At 39.7% G+C, this 23,054-nt stretch overlaps 1 protein-coding gene across 2 annotated transcripts in view; it reads right to left on the bottom strand.

Annotated features, from left to right (window-relative positions):
• Positions 1-286: 286 nt before the first annotated feature.
• Positions 287-23,054, bottom strand: part of OSBPL6 (oxysterol binding protein like 6) — a 203,472-nt gene continuing 180,704 nt past the window's right edge. For both annotated transcript variants that reach the window (XM_023212452.1, XM_023212453.1), the window contains 11 exons: positions 22,896-23,033; positions 14,404-14,491; positions 13,652-13,905; positions 12,750-12,887; positions 11,355-11,418; positions 9,406-9,484; positions 7,365-7,509; positions 5,299-5,443; positions 3,981-4,107; positions 1,986-2,108; positions 287-970 (listed from right to left, as the gene is read on the bottom strand). In XM_023212452.1, coding sequence (XP_023068220.1) covers positions 862-970; positions 1,986-2,108; positions 3,981-4,107; positions 5,299-5,443; positions 7,365-7,509; positions 9,406-9,484; positions 11,355-11,418; positions 12,750-12,887; positions 13,652-13,905; positions 14,404-14,491; positions 22,896-23,033 — 1,410 coding nt within the window. In that variant the 3' untranslated portion in view covers positions 287-861. The remainder of the gene's footprint in view (positions 971-1,985; positions 2,109-3,980; positions 4,108-5,298; positions 5,444-7,364; positions 7,510-9,405; positions 9,485-11,354; positions 11,419-12,749; positions 12,888-13,651; positions 13,906-14,403; positions 14,492-22,895; positions 23,034-23,054) is intronic.

Raw genomic sequence — 23,054 nt, 5'->3', positions numbered from 1 at the left:
ATAATAGGGCACACTGTGAGGTTAGGTGGAAGAGGGATGATTTATTTTCTGGACGCAGGACAGGAAATTAACGAGCAACGTAAATACAGAGATCTACTTAGCATACCTTTTCCTTCTTTCCCTTCAGACATACGATATGGTAACTGACTTATCAAAGTAAAGCATGTGTTGTTCACTTTTAAAAAACTCATTTAAGTTAGTCTCATAATTGTTCTGATTGAGAAAGTGAATCATGCCATGATTCAAAAAAGTCTGTTCTTCACATAAACCTATGAGCACACATTTAAAAAATGATTTATTGTACATCTTTGCATTTCTTAAGGCATGAACAATGGCATACAGATGGAACAGGTTCTGAGAAGCATCACATCTTTTTCAACAAGGCCAGCACAATCACGCCACATCAAACAAACACACTTGAAGCCTGCACTGACTGACTGCTTGTGGCCCAGGAGTCCTGCGATAGGGGATGGTGCTTCCAGACAGTGGAACAATCGTGTGGTTTCTATGTTGTTGTTAACTTTCTCGATCAGCTTTAAGCACCAGTTACCATTTGTTTTTCTTTACAAACTCGTCAGAGTTTGGATTTTATATTCTGCTCCTTTTATTCTGCTTTCCAAGGATGGTGTGGTTTTTTTTTTTTTTTTAAGGAATATGGTTGCAGCAAAACAGAAAGGATCCGAAAGTGGTTAGGGGCTTTGTCTAATGCACTTCTGAAAGTCCATTATAAAGATGAATAGAAAAGCAAATGGTAGGTTTTTCAGTGGACCCAGAAACCACACATAGCTATAAGAAACATAATTGTGCATAGTTATTTATTCATTCAGAATATGATATGTTGGCTAGCTCTACATTCCCAGTCTACCAAAGAACAGGGCTGTCTACTTTGCTAAACCCAGGGTCCTTTCGAAGCTCCCAGTAGGTGTCGTTAGAAACCCAGGCTTCTCTTTGATTGGCATCAATAACTTTTCTGTGAAAATATAAACATCAACATTAGTCACAAATCACATCAAGGTAACCTTATAACTGGACCCTCTCCTGTAGATTAGACATGGACATACAAGCAGTGTTTTGTAAGCCAGTTAGTGTCTTATCTGCTCACTACTGATGATGTGACTATTTTTGGCCAGAAGTGAAGTCATTTTTGTTGTTAAATGTGTGAAATGGAAGTAGGTAGGGCCAGGGGGAGAGGAACTGAGGGCAGGAACAAATTACCTCCTGGCAGGGGTAGAAAGTAAATAGCCCCCAACAAAGCATATACAAATACTGTAACTAATAGCTTCAGGCCCTGGACGCACAAGAATGATTTCTCCTTCACTAAAGTATGCAATATCAGTAGCTCTAAGAGCCCCTGTCAGGCCCATGTCCAAGGAGCACACTTTAGACATCTGAAGGGCAAGGCTGCGTTTCTACCCGAGGGCAGTCATGAGAGGACAAGTCTAAAGGAGATAAGGTTACCCTGAACTTTTTGTCCTGGCTCTGGAGGGCAACAGATGGATTTGGAAACCTCAGATTAATCTGTGTGATGTATATATAATCCTGCAAATAATCCTGTAATAATCACCTACTATCATACCACAGCGAGACCAAATCTAAACACACACAAGCTTTGTGTGATAGAAATAAAATGAAATCCTAATAAAGCCAGGATGATTTTGTGGGCAGTGGGGTCTGATTCAGTCTCTGGCTAAGGGAGTAGGAATCAGTTTCCACCATTCTCAAGAGTGCGACTGGAGGACAAAGAGCCTTCTGGGTGGGAAGCTCACTCTTTTCTGCTGCCCATGAAAAAAGAAGAGCTATAGAAAAAATTTCTTTTTATAGTTACTAACTTCTCATAAGTTCAAAATCGATTCAATATTTTCACTGCCAAAAGCAAAGATACCAAAATCCATTTACCCATTTTATTTTCATTTAACTGGAGTTTCTCATTGACTGTGGCAACCATTTGCAAAACATGAACTTGCTATGGGAGCTAACCGACTTACTTAAAAAATTTTGGTATATGTTCAAGATTGTTTTCTTCCATATATCGTCTCCGAGATCTCTGGAGTTCCTCTACTCTTTGCTTCTCTGATGCTGCCGCTTCTAAATTTCCTTCTTCCAAAAATCTAAGCAGAAAGCAGTTGATATTTTAACACATTATCCTCTTTTCTGGGGGAAAAAAACCTCATTTGCACAAAATTGTTTTCTAATTGTTACGAACATAAATTACTGCACAGTAACACTCTGGCGATGTCTCCTCACCTTTGCCCCAGGCCACATTTCCTCTGTCCATCAATTTACATGCTTTTCTTTCTTTCTTTCTTTTTTTTTTTTTTTTTTTTTTGAGACGGAGTCTTGCTCTGTCGCCAGGCTGGAGTGCAGTGGTGTGATCTCAGCTCACTACAACCTCTGCCTCCCGGGATTTACATATTTTCTATGTACATGAACTGAATTATTATAATCAGCAATATCAGTGAAAGGTGGGTGGTTTGGCCTTGAAGACTTTTTTATGCTGTCTAGGGTTCTATAACTTGAGATTTTCAGGACGACTGCAGAGTCCAGGGGGAGAAGAGCATGAAGTCACAGCCATGTTCCTTTTCTATATTATCAGAAAGCTTTTGCTAAAAGGCCGTAAGAATGGAGGATGGTAACTGGCTATTCTCCATCTATTTTGAGAACAGGCAGAGAAGGAAGGAGCTTTCCTGTTTTACTGGAGAGTGTAAAACTGATGAGACAAGAAAAGGTAATGGGGAAAATTATAAAAGGCCACAGAATGGGAAATGAATAGTAAATGAAATTCAGAAAAGGAATACTGAAATAGAATTGAGGAGGAAAAAGCAGACTGAATGGTGACTTACAAATGCTTACATTTCAAAATGAAAGCAAAGAACAGGAATATAATATGGTATACATTGTACAGGAAGTTTATTAATAAATTTGAATGTCAAATAGTGAGACAGCATGTTCTAGAGAGAGAGGGGAAAATATAAGAGAATTAAATAGTAGAACATTCAAAACTGAGAGCATTTTGGCAGATGGCAGATAAAGCCACAAATACATGGGAAACAGAAAATTGATCTTGAGTGGAATTTGTATGGCATATAGAATTTTTGGGAAAAGTAAAATGAATTCCATAGGAATGAACATCATGAGTTCAGAACTACATAAGAATAAAAAACTAAGACTCAGAAGGTATTAAAGGTACTGTATTTTGAGCATATCTCATACTCTGTGGGATCAAAACCACATTGGGCAAATTGCAGACTTGCATTCAAAGCATTTCTGGGTGCCCCTGTAACTTATCCTATTATTCTTCAGTTTAAAAGATACTCCATGTTACAGAGTTATAGAAGTAAAAAGGTCAAAAACACTGGGTGAGGATTGATTACATATTTAAGAAAGAGTTCACAAATTTGCAGACCTTTGGTAAATTTCAGGAGGAGGGAGAAACTTTCTGTTAAAAAAGCATCTCTGTTATCTTACCTTCTGTGGGGAACTATGTGCTGAGATAATCTGTTATGATCATTCTATGAATACAGCTTTTCCTAGCATAGCAAACTCAAATATTGAATAAGGGAATGAAGAAAGGATTGAATACAAATACATGATGGTAGTAAAAATAAGTCACAATGACCTCTAAAGCCCCATGTCATAATAGTCTGCTTTTTTTTTTTTTTTTTTTGCCAGGGTCTCTCTGTTGCCCTGGCTGCAGTACAATGGTACAGTCATGGCTCACTGTGGCCTCAATATCCCAGGCTCAAGCGATCCTCCCACCTCAGACTCCCTAGTAGCTGGGACTTTACGCATGCACCACCACACCCAGCTAATTTTTAATTTTTTTTTTTTTAATACAGGGTCTCACTATATTGCCCAGGCTGGTCTTGAATTCCTGACCTCAAGTGATCTTCCCTCCTCAGCCTTCTAAAGTGCTGGGATTATAGGCGTGAGCCACTGCACCCAGCCATAGTCTGCATGTTAAATACCACTGCCATCCTCACCTTTGATCTGGCCGGAACCGGGCGTCTGTTGGTGGAAGGAGATCTTTTAGTACTGGATCTAACTCATTGAGCTCGATAGCAAACCTTGTGAAGCCATAGTACAGCTCATAGTTGGTTGGCATGGAACCTGGAAAAAGGCCAATGAACCACTGTGAGAGGGAAAGGTTTACGGAACAGAGGAAGCTGACTTACCCCAGTGCTTAATACTCCACACTAACACCAAATTTGTAGTCATAAACACAAGATTATAAATTTTTTCAAGTGAATTAAATTGGTGACATTCCTAGGTAGGAAACTTTGTGTTGATGATCAAAATTGACAGATTCATATATTTAATATAATCCTGTCTTTCAAACAAAACTGCACATATAGTAGTCTTCATTAGGTAAACTACTCCATATTTCTTTTGAATATTCAATTGGTTAACTAAATATTACGGCAATTAACTCCGAACATTAAGAGTTCACCAGAAACACTTGTTTGCTTCCTTTTAGAAAAGAAAAACATGAAGATCTAAATTAATATTTTTTTGCCACTTTTTAACCGAACTTGAAGGCAGGATCTTTGTGTGTCTTGCTCATTGATGTATCCCAAGCTCCTGGAATAAAGCCTGACACACAGCCAGCACTCAATAAACAGTTGAGGAATGAATAAACTAGCCACTCTACTAGCAGGAAATTTAAATACTCATTGATGACTCTTAGGAAACTAACAACTAATTTTAGTTAGGGAGTAACTAACAAAATTCCAGTGACAATAACTGTCATGTGGATACTTGTTCCATTTATACTTGATATTCAGTTATATGCTAATGTGTTATCAGAACTCTTCTGATGTCTTTTATTAAATGTCAACATACTGCTACCTCTTGAGGCTCAAGTGAAAAGATCGCTTATTCTGGTGAGTTATTGAATTTGTGGATTATAAATGTTTATAGTCTTTGTTCTATTAAAGCAGAGAATAAATAACATGAGTAAGGATTTAAGTTTGTATACTTCAATTATCTAAAGTCCTTAATAAATATACCTAGCTTTTCAAATGTAGGCGTTACACTTTGAGCAATTTTTCATGAAGGCCAATCTCTGACTGAATGTCAGAGATTTGGCCTACATTTTTTACTATGAAATATCAAATATTGGGGCTTATGTATAACTTATATGTTAAGTATGAATGTAACTATAATTGTCATAAGCATCTGCATTTTTAATCTCACTCTTAAAGGAGACATAATATGAGTTGCATAGAATGACTAGATATTCCCTTCCCGTCTGTTGTCCATGGCACCCTCCTGTTGGCAGAACACTCAGGCCACTCTCACCTGGTCTCCAAATGCACTTTGCAGAGGGGGCCACACCACAGTAGAGTCCTTCATGCCACTTTCCAAACAGCCGGTGCACCACCTTCCCCTCCTGATCTATCACCACCCCCTGTATTTCATTCATGTTAGAATTCCAATAATTCACCTGGAAAAAACAAACCCCAATTGTGACATTTGATGGCTTTAATAACACAATTCCCTATATTTTCCATATAGAAAAATTTCTTAGCCTTGAAGTCCCTTATTCAAACCATTTTCAGAAATACAGAAATCTCAAAATGTTTTATATGGAGGGCTGGCTTTCTAAGAGTTAGCTTAACTCTTCAAGAAAGGGATGGTCTCTATTCCATGCATAACATGGCAGCATATCACAGAGAAGGCTCAGTTTCTATCCCAAGAACCTAATATTAATTTCTAGGCTAGCAATTTTTTTTCCTCTTGTTTTGAATTTTCCTCTTGCTCATGGATTTTAATAAATTTTATTTGGCCATGCGGCAGAAATTGTTTGTGAAATAATTTTCATAGTATCTATAAATGGCCAAATTTTATCAGGAGGATCCTCATGTGGCCCTTCCAGCCATACTCCTTCCCAAGGGATAAGAAGTCTATGGCAGTTTGCCTACTTGGACCCCATGATCCCCCTTCCAGATCAGGCCCCAAGTATACAGGACCCTAGAATTCCTTGTCCAAGTAGCTCCAAGCTTATTCCACAGCTGGCAAGGCCCTTTTCCTTGGATTCATGCACCCAAGGGCAGACCACCCACCAGCATGTGCACACTTAGGTCTGAGGGGTGGCCAAGGGTGGCTGTTTGTGGTAGTGTGAACAGAGCTTAGATGTGTGGGCTGGACTGCCTATATATGTGTGTATGAGGCCCCTTGCAGTGAAAACAGAGCCAGAGGTGGGAAGAAAGCAGGGAAGGCCGTGGGCCAGGACTGGCTGTCCTACATTGCCAGGGTTACAGCACAGCGTTCTGAAGGGTCCAACCTGGCCTCACAGGCTTTGTTATAAAAAGTGTATTTGTCAAGGCAAAGAAATAGAGCATATTCTATTTGATAGCTCACAGGCTTGATTTACATATTTTAGTTAATTATACAGGCTCTGCAAGTGTTAGAGACGGGACTGCACTGCAGCTTCTCATAGCCTACAAAGCCAAATGTACATATTTACATCACCGAGCCACAGCACATAGGGATCTTGGCTCTTCAGTTCTAGGTACCTTATGAGTCTCTAAGAAAAAAGGTAGTGAACAACATTTTGGGCTAAAATAAAGGTATTCAATTGAAATAAACATAACCTTCCAATATGGCTTAAAAGGATTTAACTGAGAAAAGAAAATATTAGAGTCTTAAGACTCCATTATGTTACCTATCTACCATATTAGAATGGAATCATGAATTGAACAAGTAAGGTAGCTGGGTGGGGTTTCTGTACCATGTTGAATTCAGTAGCACATCCAAACAAACATGGCAGTGATACTGAATGTTTCATTTCAGACCAGAGAAACTGAGGGAAAATGGTGCTTTTGGGGCATTTCTATCCCAAAATATTTTCTTGTTAACGAGGCTGTTTCTTGTTGAACTTATTTGAATTATAACAGCAGCAGGGTTAGATAAGCATGTAGTGACTGGTGGTGATCATCTATATGACTACATCAAGTGTCTGCAGAAAATGACAACATTATAATGAGTTCCCGAAAATCAGATAACTTGAACACATAATCAAGCAGGAAAAGAAACAGAAATATAAACTAGAAGATTTATAGTCAAGAAGTGTTTGCTGGAATTTTATTTAGTGAACAACTGACTGGCTACTTCAAAAGAAAATTCTTTAAAAAGAAATGTGTTTTTTTCTGTTTTAGATGGTGCCTTTTTTGACCTCCATATGTTCAGAAACTTGCATGCCTTGAAAAACTCTATCAGTTGGTTCTGCTCTCTTATCTAAAACGTCTGTAAGGACCAATGATACAGGACAAATTCACTTGCTGCTATTTAAGGTGATTATTCTATTTCTTCTTTAAGAAGTGTTTTACACTCATTTTCCTTTACTATTGTATGATAGTATTTACCTTGACAAATGTGAGTTTGCAAATGCAAACACTGCTTTTAGTATTTCTGATGGTTACTTCTCCATAATGTTCTATCCATCTTCTTCCACTGAGGATGTTGTGTATACAAGTGGTGACTTTATTCCACACATAGTAATCTCCATACCTAGTGAAGAATGTAACCTTGATGAAAAACAACGGAGGTCACAAATACATACAACTGTTTCTACTAATGAGGATATTCTTTGGCCAAAGCTTTCTTTTCCCTGATTTTCCTCTCACTTTTGTCTTGAAATTCTCTCTGTGGTCATAAGTATTTACGATGTGGTTAATTCACTTAAGGAACATTTAAATACTTTCTATGGGCCAGGTGCTAAAGCTACAAAGTGGAACACAGCCTGTTTCCTGCTTTTCTTGGGACAAAAGTATGGGAGGGTAGATGGATATGCAAACAAATACTTAAAATGTGCACATCATCGGAACACAGAAGGAAGAGTTTTTAGTCCTTCAATCTGCCTGGAACGTGGGATGAGTGTCAAGGAAGACACCTTAGAAGAGGCTGGGTTTGGTGTAAGCATGGATGGCTGGTAGGAGCGCACCATGGGCTGGGGAAGGTAGGAGGGCACTATGGGCTGGGGAAAGCATCCACAAAACCACAAAGGTCAGAAGAGCACAAGGCATTCAGGCCTGTGAATGCTGTGCTCCAAGTGAATGCGGGTGGCAGGACACAAGGAAGGAAAGGTGTGATGAGGCAGAGCCGGGAAGGCCTGCACGGACCTACCAAGGAGTCTGGATTTACCCTGCAGGCAGTGGGCCACCGCAGGATTCCAGGTAGGAGGTAGGCTCCACAGAGTGTGCACTGAAGAAAGATCACTCTGGGAACACTGTTTCGTACTCCAGGTTTAAGACCTCAGATGTGAATAATTATTCGGGAAAAGACTGAGGAGCATACTAAGATGGCACAAATCTAATACAAATTCTGGGGAGCAAGGTTACAGAATTTCTGCTAAGGAATGAAATAATAATAGTTTCAAATCATATTTAGGTTTGTACATTACATATATTTTCAAATGAAATGTCACATCAACATAAAAATGCTTCTAAGTTTCTGCAAAGTTTATGAATTGGTATGATGTAGACACCATATATACCTAGGAAAACTCTCTTCCTTATTTCTTTTTTTTTTTTTTTTTTTTTTGAGATGGAGCCTTGCTCTGTCGCCCAGGCTAGAGTGCAGTGGCACAATCTCGGCTCACTGCAACCTCCGCCTCCCAGGTTCAAACAATTCTCCTGCCTCAGCCTCCCGAGTAGCTGGGATTACAGGCGCATGCCACCACACCAACTAATTTTTTGTATATTTAGTAGAGATGGGGTTTCACTATGTTAGCCAGGACGGTCTTGATTTCCTGACCTCGTGATCCGCCCACTCAACCTCCCAAAGTGCTGGGATTACATGTGTGAGCCACCGTGCCCGGCCTACATGTTCAAATATTCAAAGTTTATTTTGTGGTCCTAGGAATATCTCCTTCTCTTCACCTTCTTCCATATCCAATTCATCTGGAAATTCTGTCATTCAAATAGATAAAACCGAAGAAACAATTGAGCCCTTGGCCTCAATAAAAATTCCAATTAATTTCAAAATATTTAGAGGCAGTATCCTCTAGAACACACCCATAAAACAATTTCGTCACTCTTCTTTGATAAAATACTCCCTGGATCTAAGATGAACTCAAAAGTGAAACCGAATTGTATAGCAAAGAATGGCTAAACAGGAGAACCTTTTATATAAAATCAAACTAGCATGACGACTGGGTCACAGGAGGTACCTGGTGGTATTGACTGAAGAATGGAGGATGTGAAGAAATAAACAGGAAGCTTTGCTACATATGCTTAAGTTCTCATTTGTTTTTGTGGGAGTCCATTCTCAAAACTTTGGCAAAGGTAACAGAAGCCTTAGGTATATACAGAGAAATAAACCCTTACCATCTTCTAGAGTTTAAAATACCCATTTATGATTTAGAAAAGCAGACAAGAGGCCAAAAGAGAGGTGTGAGTCACCTACTTTGGAAGCGTGACATTCAGTGTTCCAACAGGCAGGATTTCCATCGACTTCCCCCAGAACTTGTTTTTCCATCTGATATCTAAATGACATAAGCAGAGGACAAGAAATACATACCCATATCTAATCATTTCTTCTGTAAAAATTAACTTTTGTATTACACTTTACGAAAAACCTTTGGAATGACAACTGATTCTATATTGTTGATTTAGTATGATGAGGGCCTGAAAATGGCCCAAGGTGAAAATATTAACTGTGAACCAAAAAACAAACAAACAAAACCCACTATCTATGTTTCTCTGTAATATATGCTCTTTATTTATTTTCAACTAACAGAGCTGGAAGAAGCCTGGAACAGTGTGTGTGGTGTATGTGTGGGTGTATATTCACATTATACAAACATAGACTCTACTGTGCTTTAATGTCCAGACAGCAATAAATGTTGTTATAAGTTTTAACTAAGTGGTAAAAATAGTTAACAAATATATCAAGCATAAGGTGTATACTAAAAATAATTACAGTTTAGCAATACAATTAATTTATATATACATTTTCTTCCATATCAAAGACATGTAATTTGGGATTACAGTTAAAAAAAATCTCTAAATACAGATAAAATAAAATTTACAAAATAAGATTTATGCGAGAGTGGGATTAACTTAAGGAATGTGTTTACACTGGTTGTTTATAATGTGTTTATACTGGCCCAGCACTTTACCTCACACGATGGCTTTATGTTTTACGTGTGGAAACTTAGATTTATTTGTGCATTTGTGATAACCACCTGGTTCCATTTTGATGAACTAAGGGAACTTCGTGCCATCCCCACAAAATGCCTGATTCTTGGTGATGACCAAGAAATGATCAAATATGTATATTTATTGCAAAAATAAATCATAAAATAAATAAAATAAATAAAAATATTTTATTATTTATTCATAATATCAACAAATACTAATTAATATTATTATATTATATCAATATATTAAATTATCATATTATATTATAAATATTAATATAATTATATTATATAATAAAATAATAAATTATAATATTAATATAATATAATTAATATTAATAAATTAAATTTAAATAATAAATTTAAATGTTAAATAAAATTAAAATTAATAAATATTTATTGATAAAACATTTTATTATTTTAAAATAAAAAATAAAAAATAAAATCACAAAATAAATAAAATATTTATTTTTGCAATAAATTATAAAAATATATTTATGATTTATTTTTGCAATAAAGTACAGTTATAGTGTTCTATCATTTTTATGTGTTTTCAGGTTAAGAAAATGCTCATGAAAAAAGTCATTCTGTGAGTAATGAAGCACTCTTCCAAACATGAAGGAACTATTTACACTTAATGTTCACATTTACGTAAATATTCTTTTCTTTGTAAAGGAGTTTAGAAACTTTTTTGTATTAGGCAAGCTTGTAACATTCTGACTTAACTAATGAGTAGAGACTTCAATCCAAACTCTTAAGCCCCAGTGAGTTAAAGGCCAGGAATTGCTGTAATGTTTGCATATCTCTTTCGATTATGACCATTGATGATGTGTCATAGAGCCTTCCTTCAGAATTAAAATGTCTTTGCACACCCCCAAGAACCAAGAAGGCAGCAGATGGAACCTCCATGTTACAGATGCAGACAATGAGGCACATGAGATAAGGTCGTGGCTCTGCACCGGCGCACAGTCCGCATGGAGCTCTGCTATTCCATATGGCATTGCTTCCAAGATAAGCAGTCTCATCTCCTAGCTGAAACCGTTTCATGTTGAAACCAGGAATTTCGATTTCTCAAACTGAGCTCTGCACCAATTACCAACATTCGCTGAGTTCCAAAGGTAGAAATCTAAACTGAATACAATGGCCCTTTGGAAGCCAGACATTTTTTCATAGGCTCATACATTTGATTTTCAATTATAATTGAAATACAAACCTTGCCAAAACACAAAATTCTTAGATTCACAGTGACAGGCAGAAATGGGTGGATGATGGCTAACCTGGTAATTAAAAACAAAAAAGAAGGCAACATCAGTGTTAAAACTTCCACATGATCATCCATTTCTCTTACTGAATTATTCTCAAAATGTATAAGTAAATCTGTAAGTCTTTGTGCTTTAAAAAACACTGAGAACTTATACAATTTAGAGGGGGATATGATGCCCATAAGTGAAGTGAGTTTCCTTCCTTTCTTCTTTCCTTCCTTCCTTCCTTCCTTCCTTCCTTCCTTCCTTCCTTCCTTCCTTCCTTCCTCCCTCACTCCCTCCCTTCCTTCCTTCCCTTTATTATACTTTAAATTCTGGGTTACATGTGCAGAACGTGCAGTTTTGTTACATAGGTATACATGTGCCACAGTGGTTTGCTACACCCATCAACTCGTCACCTACATTAGGTATTTCTCCTAATGCTGTCCCTCCCCTTGTTCGCCACCCCCCGACAGGCCCCACTGTGTCATGTTCCCCTCCCTGTGTCCATGTGTTCTCATTGTTCAACTCCCACTTATGAGTGAGAACATGCGGTGTTTAGTTTTCTGTTCTTATGTTAGTTTTCTTAACGCGTGAAAAGAAAATAAATCTCAGGACCACCTGCTTCCCATGTTATTCCTAAAAAAGATAGCTACAAAGATTTTTTTTCTTTTTTTTTGAAAAAAGGCTACCTCTCTCTCTCACAATTTGCCCAAAGGAAATTCTTTGTGGGCCTCAAGATCTTTACCCTAAAACAGTTCTGTTGAATTTCACCCTGGCAATGTACGTTGATAGCTTATCTTCACAGGTACGGGACAAAAGACTGACAGAACTCAGTCATCTTTCTGCTCACCTGAGACAAATGCGTATCTGATTACTTCCTCTGCCCTACTGTCTATGTAAAAATGCAGATTCACTGAGCCAGACTGAGGCATAAGTGACTATCTCTCTACCACCCTCTCACATGTAAATTGTGTATTCAGTGAAAGGCTGATCAGAGACCCAAAAGAATGCAACCTTTCTTATCTACCTATGACCTGGAAGTCTCCATTTCCAAGTTGTCCCACCTTTCTGGACAGAATCAATGTACATCTTACATATATTGATTGAGGTTGCATATCTCCCTAAAATGTTTAAACCCAATCTGTGTCCAAAACATCTTGGACACATTTCATCAGGACCCCCTGAGGCTGTGTCACAGGTGTGTCCTTAACCTTGGCAAAATAAACTTTCTAAATTGATTGAGACCTGTCTCAGATACTTTGGATTCACAACTGGTGTCATAACCCATCCCAACAGATTGTTATCAAAAGGCTGCTTTCACCACCAAACTGCCCTCTTACCTATATGAGTCCAGGGGCACTTACCTGTTCCGAGAAAAAGCGGAATCCCTTGTCTTCTCTAATGCATTCATAGGTCTCCCCAAGGACTGGGTTGAATGGCTTACTTCCTGCTCTGAAATAGGTGGAGCAGTATCCTGAAACTGCAAATGCAGCAACGAGAACCTGTTAAAACATTGAAGAAAAGGAAATAATATAGGAGAGATGATTGCTAGGTCTGTTTGTTCCTTTTCCCTCTAGATTTTACACACCCCATGTGGATGGGTGTTGATTTGATGACAGTTGCATTTTCTATTGTCTGCACAGAATTTTTACCAACTTGTGGGGAAAAAAATAAGTAAAATTAGGTAAAACTACTTGCACGGAAACCAGCAGGCCACTGAGGTGAAGCATTCTTCACCCTTCCATCCAACGTCATGAGTATCACAGAGTTCAAAGGTTCTGGAACCCAGTTTATCGGTTCTGCCACGGGCATGATCTTAGCCTCATGCGCACGAGGACTGTGGTTGTGGGTGCTTTTCAAAGGGGACGGCACGTTTCCCACAACCATATGGGGTAAAGGGTGAAGTATAAACAGAAGTTATTTTCTCAGACCTAAGTTCCTGAACAGATGGGTTATCTTGACATTCAGGAAAAACTGATAAAGTGAGGCAAGTTGTGCCTGCAACCTCTAAGGAGTATAAGACCTTTACACCTTAACTTTAGAAACACTCTAGACCAAGGATAAAGCACAAAAAGTGTGTCTTCCTGTGTTGGTATCTGGGAGGTTTTGGCCTTGCCTGATTTATGCAAACAGGTCAATTCCTCTTTTAGTATGCAGTGAGAATATTATGCAAATGCCAAATATATCATCATAATGAATTCTGGTTTAGCCCAGGTCTACGATTGGCAAATCCTTGAGGGGCGCTGCTCTGTTAGTTATTTATTACCATGCGCTCATATGGATCATCAGTTTCCGAAGCCTTGTCCAGGAGCTCGCTGTATTCCATTTCCTCGCAGAGGTGCTGCAGGGTGTTGAGTGGCTCGTTTAGCTCCACAGGCATGGAGACTTTAGAAAGGTCTTTACCAATGTTGTTCCTCAAGATATTCCACAGGTTAATGTTACTGGTGTCAGGACAAGGAGCTGGCAGGCATGTTCGACGCCCATTTCGGAAGGCCCCTCCTGTAAGCTCCCCATTCAGGACTGGAAGAGGGAGAGTCACAGTGAACAACACTTTGCTGTTCTGATTTCACAAAATCAAGAAGAGAAGTAACTTTCAAATAAATCTGATTTTGAGACATTTCAAGAGTCTTCATTATATCCTTTCAAAAGTAAATGGAATTCTTTCAATGCAAGGTTACTAATAAATGCAGAAAACAACAGTGCATAGTTTTATAAATAAGGCATTAAATATACTAAAACATCATTCAAGACAGGCTAAGTTTTAAAAAATTAAATATATTTAATAAGAGGGACTCAAGCTGTTGGTGTGAGAAAGAGGAAAACCTTTTCTCTTAACCATTTACCTAACAGATTTTTCAACCATTTACCTCAAGAGATTATACAAAATAGAATGTACTTAACAATCAGCTGCCAAAAGAACAATTAGTGCGGGGTTGGGGGGGATGCCTGTTCATTAAGTCTTCAGTGTTGCAATTTGGCATGTAGATAGAACAACCTGGAAGCTCAAATGATGCATACTTTGCCGAGAAATATTGTCTGCAACACTGGTGTTGTCTTCAGATATATTATCACTCACATCACTGATGTAAGACTCATCATCTGAAGCCTAAGGGAGGGAAGAACATACAAAGATCAGAATTCTTGTTCAGTCTTGCAAGCTCAGATAATCAAGTGATTAAAAATAACAAAATATTGTTTCAGTGAGAAGCAGAGGTCCTAGAGGAAAAGTATTTGGCATATGTGCAATGAACACTTGAGGGTCTTCATGAACTAGGATATAGGATCACTAAAAAGGAGCCTGGTCTTTAGCTCCTTGTCTTAGTAGGGGCAGGAGGGCGGGGGAGACCAGTAAAGAACCAGAAATATTTTAGCGTAATACACTATGAATGTTTCAGGTTGGTGCGAGACTACTTGCAGTTTTTGCCATTACTTTCTTTTGCACCAACCTAATACCTAAGAGAAGGCCCTATGACTCTACCTTGGAGGACTCAGGAGAGGCTGCCCAGGGGGCAATATTTAAACTGGGTGTTAGAGAATGAATAGGAGTTGCCCAGTTGTTAGAAGGGACAGAAGCACACGAAGAAGGGAGATTGTGCAAAGGTAAGGCCCATGAGAGCAACATTTATCCCAGGAATGCAAAGGATGTTGAGAGTGGCTGTGGCAGAGGGTAGAGAAAACAAGAGGGCCCAACAATGAAGGGCTTTTCATGCCAACAAAAAGGGTTCATATGCAATCCTAAGAGTTAGGAAAACCAACAAAAATGCATGGGATGTTGGAATCAGATTTGGTTTTCAGGAAGATATTTGGCAGCTTTCCCTAGGGAGGCCAGATACTAGGATGCTGCATAGATCCGGGTAAGAAATACAGCTTAGTCGGCTGGGTTTGGTGGCTCACGCCTGTAATCTCAGCTCTTTGGGAAGCCGAGGCAGGCAGATCACAAGGTGAGGACATCGACACCATCCTGACTAACACGGTGAAACCCCGTCTCTACTATAAATATAAAAAATTAGCCGGGTGTGGTGGCGGGTGCCTGTAGTCTCAGCTTCTCAGGAAGCTGAGGCAGGAGAATGGTGTGAACCCAGGAGGCAGAGGTTGCAGTGAGCTGAGATCACACCATTGTACTCCAGCCTGGGTAACAGAGCAAGACTGTGTCTCAAAAAAAAGAAATACAGCTTAGATTCAGATAGCCTCTGTGACAATGGGGAGAGACGAATAGTGAAGCCACCCCCTGCATGAGAAAAATGTTAAACTAAAATTTAGAAACACAAATTAGCAGAAAAATGAAATTAAGGAACAACGTACATACTAAAGGGACTTAGAAACAGAGCAGATCAGGAAGGAGAGGATAAGACAGAACCATCAGAGGAATGGGAAAACTAATGACTTTCCTGCAGGCAAGAAAGCTGCTGATACTTCCTTCAAAATGGAAACAATGCTGTATTTTTTTCTGAGTATAATACATTCTTGTAAAAAATTAGAAAATAGGTACGAGTAAACAGATGAGTGTGAAAATTACCTATCAGCCCATCACCTATAGGAAACCACGTAACATTTTGGTGAGTATTATCCTCCAATTTCAAAATGCCTGTACAAACATATTGACACATTTATCTTTATATACTGAAAAAGGAGAACAGCTTACATATTGCTTTATAGCATTCTGAATACGTTTTCATTATAGTAGCTATAGCTACTTTATTTGGAAAGGCAACATAATTCATTATATGATAACAAGGAATTTAACCAGAATGTAGGTGGTTTCTAACATTTTATTATTATAGACAATACCTGGATGAACATGCTTGCAAATATATTTTTGTAAATCTGCCTGGTGATTATATTAAAATTTATTTCTAGATCATATGGGTCACTTTGAGGCTTTAGTTCCATGTAGCCAAATTGCTCTCCTGAAAGACTGGATTAGTTTGTTCTCATCAGCAATATATGGGAACATCATCCATCTTTCCACATCCACTTAAACACTTTACACTATCCATCTTTTTTTAGTACTTACCTGGTATACATAAAAGATCACTTTTTTTTTTTTTTTTTTTTTGAGACAGACTCTTACTCTGCTGCCCAGGCTGAAGTGCAGTGCATCACAGCTCACTGCAACCTGGGCTCATAACTCCTGGGCTCAAGGGATCCTCCTACCTCAGCCTCCCAAGTAACTGGGACTACATGCACACACTCCCATGCCTGGACAATTAAAAAATAATTTTTTTTTAGAGATGAAGGGTCTTGCTATGTTACCCAGGCTTGAACTCCTAGCTTCAAGCAGTCCTCCCACTGCAGCCTCTCAAAGTGCTGGTATTACAGGTATGAGCCATTGCACCTGGCCAAAAGATTGCTTTAAGTTTGAATTTCATCCTTTATGAACTAATTTTCTTATATTTCACACATTTTTCAGTTTGACATATAGATTACATTTTTCTTAACTTGCATTTTTAAACTTTGTTTACGCCAATTTTTTTTTGCCATGTAAAATTTTTGAATTTGTACATAATAAAAACAATTGGTCATTGTCTTTAAGGTTTCTGGATTTACTGCTGATGTTTTAAAAATTAGGGTTGGGAAGAATTCATATATTTAGGGATAACAGTGATGGACAGAATGATTGCATGCATGGACGAGTAATGGTAATTTTGTTTTTGCACACAGAGTAAGCCCATAAAGATGACAAATTGAGAATAAAATCTTTTTCTGATTCATATTTTCCTACTGCAACAGGTTCCTGCAGTTCCTACTGACTGCAGTAGAGTTGAAGGTTAAACCATCAGGCTCATGAAAAGCCAACTTCTTATGCTTGAAAACAAAAAAAGTAAATCAAACTCCTCTGTGTGATTTCTCTGAAAAAAATCTAATCATACTCAATTATGTTTGAGGAGACAAACGTCTACCTAAACCAATTCACATTGCAGGCATGTTTATTGTTTTTAAGAAAACACTCATGTTTATCCTACAAATAGCTATAAAGTCTACACTTCTTCAATTTCCTTTCTTTCCTCTTTCTTTCTTTTTCTTTCCCTTTCTTTCTGTGTCTTTCTCTCTCTTTCCTTCCTTCCTTCTTTCTTTCTCTTTCCCTCCCTCCTTTCTTTCCCTCCCTTCCTCTCTTCCTTTCTTCCTCTCTCTTTCTTCCTTTCTTCCTCTCTCTTCCTTCCTTCCTTTTTTTCTCTTTCTTTCTTTCTTTTTCTTTCTTTTTTCTCTCTCTCTTTTCTCTCTCCCCCTCCTTTCTCTTTTTCCTCCCTCCCTCTTTTCCTTCCTTCCCCTTCCTTTTCCCTTTCCTTTCTCTTCCTCCCTCCCTTTTCTTTTCTCTCTCTCTTTCTTTCTCTCTCTCTCTTTCTCTCCTTCCTTCCTTCCTCCTTCCTTCCTTCCTTCTTTTTTGATACAGGAGCTCTTTCTGTCACAATGGAGTACAATGGTACAATCACAGCTCAACACAGCCTTTACCTCCTGGGCTCAAGGGATTCTCCCACCTCAGCCTCCTGAAGGAGCTGGGACCACAGGCATGCACCACCATGTCCAGCTAATTATTCGATTTTTTTCTGTAGAGGTGAGGGCTCCCTGTATTGCCCAGGCTGGTCTCAAACTCCTGACTCAATCATCCCGCCTCCGCCTCCCAAAGTGTTGGGATTACAGGCATGAGCCACCATGCCTGGCCTTCCTCTTCAATTTCTAATCTCTCCCAAACTAATATATCATAGAAATGATCTGAAATAATTGGTGTAAAAGAATTCTACAATAATAGTGGGCCTTGAGTAAGATGTATACATGTCATATGTGTGTAGTAACTAAGGCTGGGCTCTCTTGCTGTGGTCCATTCACGCCACCCTGTACAAAGAGCTAAGGCTCTGCACTATTAGAATAAAACAGTTTGCCCTCTGCCCCATGGTTAAGAAGTCCTGGAACCAAATATTTCTCTTTACAAACTTAGGGATTCAAAAGAGTTCAGAAAATATATATTTTTCCTAAACGTGACCAGGCATGTAGCATTGCAGAAACAAGTTTAAAAGCAAAGGCAAATAGATTATTGTGGAAGCAAGAAGAACATTTTTTAAAAGAGCAGAGGATTCATTCAGTAAAGTGCATTGGTAAATAACATATAAAGAGGATTTTTCCCTCAGCCATGGAAAATGTTAATGTAAGACAGCTAATGCCCAGATGTTTCTCAGAATAATCATTATAAGCATTTCTTCCTTTGCTCAGTTAGCAGATATTTATTGAGTACCTGCTCTGGGCTCACCAGAACTGTTTTAGTGTAGGAGACCCAGTGGTTAAATCTCTGCCTTCATGACATTTATGTTCTAGGGGGGCAGACACACAACAAATGAAATACAGGAAATATATATATATATATTTAAGATAGTGATAAGCATGAAGGAAAAAAAATGAGGAAAGAGGGACACAAAAGGTCAGAGGAGGCCAGGTGCAGTGGCTCACGCCTGTAATCCCAGCACTTTGGGAGGCCGAGGCAGGAGAATCACTTGAGGTCAGGTGTTTGAGACTAACCTGGCCAACATGGTGAAACCTCGTTTCTACTAAAAACGCAAAAATTAGCCAGGCATGGTGGTACATGCTTGTAATCCCAGCTACTTGGGAGGCTGAGGTGGGAGAATTGCTTAAACCCGGGAGGTGGAGGTTGCAGTGAGCCAAGATCGCACCACTGCACTCCAGCCTGGGTGACAGAATGAGAGATTGTCTCAAAAATAAACAGAGAAACCCCAAAAGGTCAGAAGAAAGGAGGAAATGGCAACTCTAAATTGTAGATAGGACAGTCAGCATAGGCTTCCCTGGAGGTGACCTTTGAGTAAGGGACTGAAGAGAGTGAAGGAACTGAAGTTGTGGATCTCTGGGGGAAGTGCTTGGGCCAGGGTAGATGGCAAGTGCAGAGGCCCAATTTCCTTTGGCAGCTGCAGTGCAGGATACACAGCTTGAGCCTAACCTGCAGCTGCTGCTAGGATTCCCACATGTATAGTCAACTCACCGGGTGGGTTGCCAAGACTATGAGTGTGAAGGCGCAAGGAGCCTTCTGAGGGGACCTCATCACAAGGTGATATAGTTTGGATGTTTGTCCCCATCCAAGTTTTACACTGAAATCTAATCTCCAGTGTTGGAGGTGGGGTCTGGTGGGAGGTGACTGGATCACGGGAATGGTCTTCTCTGGAATGGTTTAGCACCATCCTCTTTGGTACTGTCCTCCCGATCGTGAGTGAGTTCTTATGTGATCTGGTAGTATAAAAGTGTGTAGCAACTCCCACCTTGCTCTCTTGCTCCTGCTCTGGTCATGTGAGGGCCGGCTTCCCCTGGGCCTTCTACCATGGTTGTAAATTTCCTGAAGCTTCCCCAGAAGCCAAGCAGATGCCAGCATCATGCTTCCTGTACAGCCTGTGGAACTGTGAGCCAATTAAACCTCTTTTCTTTATAAATTACCCAGTCCAGGTATTTCCTTATGGCAATGTGAGAACTGCCTTATACATAAGGGAACTTAGAGACTTGGGCAGATGAGGTTGTCCCAGAAACCAAGCCTTAACTGAAGGGGAAAAGCAACTCTGAGAACATCATAGTATCTGTCGCTTGGGTTTATCTCCTGGCCTACCCCCTTTAAATACTTAAGGCCAAGTGTTGTGATAAAGGGAGAAGTTGCAAGTCAAAACAGTAATTTTATGAAAACCTGTGAGGTACAGGGCACAAGGAATGGGGGTACAGTTCAGTTCTTTCCAGTGTGAGTTGTAAGAGACAGTCACTCTCATTGCTACAGCAAGGGACACAAGGTAACTTTAGCAAATAGGCAACTCCAGAAATCATTCCTTTGGCTGTTGGAAGGCTCCAGAAGAGAGGTGGCATGAGGCTGGAGCTGAGAGCAGGCATCAGATTATAAGGGTCTTTGTTTTAATAGCTAAGGAGTTTAGAATGTTATCCTAAGGACACTGGGGAAGAGAGACATGATCAGACTTGCCTTTTAGGAAGATTGCTCAGGTTGCCCAGTGGAAAATGGATGGGAAGCAGTAAGATGGGAGACTGGAAAAGTTACGAGACTGATGGGTGATCTAGGTGGGGAGCAGATGGGAACTGAATTGGAGCAGTGGCAGTGAAGCTGCAGGAAGATGTACAGATCTGAGAGTATTTAGATGATGGAAGCTACAGAACCCAAGTGAATCAAGATGGGTGGTAGTAAAGGGAAAGAAGGAGTAAAGGAAAATCTTCAGGCATTTGGTGTGAACAGTTGGGTAGAGGGGCACTTAGATAGGCGATATGAGAGGAATCGGCAGGCCGGGGGTTCTCTCCTGGGGTAGCGGTGGGGCTTGTTGACGAAAGCTTCTGGGACGTGCTGAATTAGAGGTTCTGTGAGTGAGTACCAGGTGTCAATGTCTAACAGGTAGCTGACTGACTCTCAGACAGTTCTGTCCTTGAGCTTTAGACTTAAATATTCAAATACCTGACAGGTAACTCCACTGAGAAGTCTGATAAACTCATGATGTCTCACAGTGAATGTCTCATCTCCCTGTGACCCCATCCTCCACCTTCTTATCCTGCTCTCTGCCACCACATTCACTCCCCCACCCCTCACCTGTCCCAGGGTGGCACCACCATCTTGCTTGGACTCATGCAATAACCTGCTTCACATCCTCTTCATTTCTGTATACCCAGTGTCCAGGGCAAATAGTACCTGGGGACCCAGCTAGGTGTGCCCCAGGGACTCGGAAATAGCTCTCAGAGAGGTAAGCTAGGAAGTCATCAGATGATAGGTCAGAACTCAGATAATGCATGGTCAAGTCTGACTGTAACCTGACTAAAGAAGGATGAAGGGGTCACGCACAGTGGCTCACGCCTGTAACCCCAGCACTTTGGGAGGCTGAGGTGGGCAGATCACCTGAGGTCGGGAATTTGAGACCAGCCTGACCAACATGGAGAAACCCCATCTCTACTAAAAAAACAAAGTTAGCAGGGCATGGTGGCGCATGCCTGTAATCCCCGCTACTTGGGAGGCTGAGGCAGGAGAATCACTTGAACCTGGGAGGCAGAGGTTGCGGCGAGCCAAGATCGCACCACTGCCCTCCAGCCTGGGCAACAAGAGCAAAACCCCATCTCAAAACAAAAACAAAAACAAAAACAAACAAACAAACAAACACAACAACAACAAAAGGATGAAGGATGGGTCAGCAATGGGAGTTCAGGAGGCAAAGTCAGAAAAGGAAATTTTGGTAGCATTATCGATAGCATGGTGGTCCCTGGGGGTGCAGGCAGACAGATACAAATACCAAGTCCTTGTGGCAGAGTATCCCTATGATGGAGGCTGAGTACGGAGCTCTAATATTCTGGCCCTCTAGCCTTAAGTTTACTCATGTCCCTTGCTCACCAGGCAACCTCTGACTAGAATTAGGCTTGCCATGCAGATTTGCCTACAGGAAAAGACGCACTAATTAGCAAGGATGATTATTCTGTCCATCTGAGAGTATGTATCAGTTACCATCACAGATCATTAAATTAGCATTCCAGCCCGCGAATGGAAGTTTCTGTGAACCTGTTCGTGCATGCCTTGGGATCTGAGAGGCAGGTGCATGCCTTGGTATGCTGACAAATTCAGTATTTGATACAAGAATTCTATTTTACTTTTCTCCCATTATAAAAATGATATGTACTCATTATTGCTTTCTCTTTTCCACTTTGTCTTTGTTTCTAAAATCACTCATAATTTCAAACATCCAAAAACAACTACTACTAATTGTCAGGATGTGTCCTTCCAATCTGTTTTCTATGCATATGGAAATAAAGTTTAGCAATGATTTCATTTCTTTTTTGTAAAAATGCCGTACAGATTTGCAATCCCAAATGACAAAATTCCTAATCAGCTGTGTGGAAAAGAGTTTTGGCTGCTTTCCTCATGCCAAAAAAAGTTGACTACACTGTAGTAAAAGAACTAATTTCTGCAACCTGACCAAGGAAGAGGTTCCCTGTTTCCAAGACCTTGGCAAGAATCATAAGCATGAAGAGCAATTCAGTACAGCTTTTATGATAGTCAGTGGTTAACCTCCAAAAACCATAATTACCCAACTAGCTATGTGCTACATAGTATCCTTCTAATCTTAAATTCATGTCCCTAGCGAACATATCTAATATGTATGTGTCAGTGTATGTGCGTGAATGGTGCCTTCCTAATTCTCTCATTCTTTCTATATTTATTAGCTAGTCTCCTTCTATAAAGAGCTCTGTCATAAACTCTTTTGTTACCCTGAAATATGAATCATAGAAGACACTCCAATAAATGTTGATTCTTTCCCTTAATTCATCAAATTTAAATTCTTGATGCTCAGAAACGTTAAGCACTCAGTAATTGGTAACTGATAGAGTTTGCGTGCTTTTAGCTTTGCTACAATTTGGGCATCTTACTATGATGTAAACAAAAAAGAAAAAAATGAAAGTAACCACCAAAAAGTTCCACAGTTTTATTTTCTTTAACTCAAACTCAGTCACAAGATGTTGAGGCTAACAAGTCAAGAAGGCATACATACCTCATTCTCTGATGAACTTGCAGAGATGAGCACCTCTTGGGCATCAAAGAACTCAGAAACAGACTCTGACATGGAGAGGCGGCTCTCATTGGCTACTTGCTGTGATAGGGGGAGACTGACATGGATTTGCTCACCAGCCTGCAGAAGACAGAAGCATAC

The sequence above is a fragment of the Piliocolobus tephrosceles genome, chromosome 11 (genome assembly GCF_002776525.5).
Source record: "Piliocolobus tephrosceles isolate RC106 chromosome 11, ASM277652v3, whole genome shotgun sequence".
Classification (NCBI taxonomy): Eukaryota; Metazoa; Chordata; class Mammalia; order Primates; family Cercopithecidae; genus Piliocolobus; species Piliocolobus tephrosceles.
The sequence above is the reverse complement of the archived record's forward strand: the minus strand, read 5'-3'. Positions and strand labels throughout refer to the sequence as shown.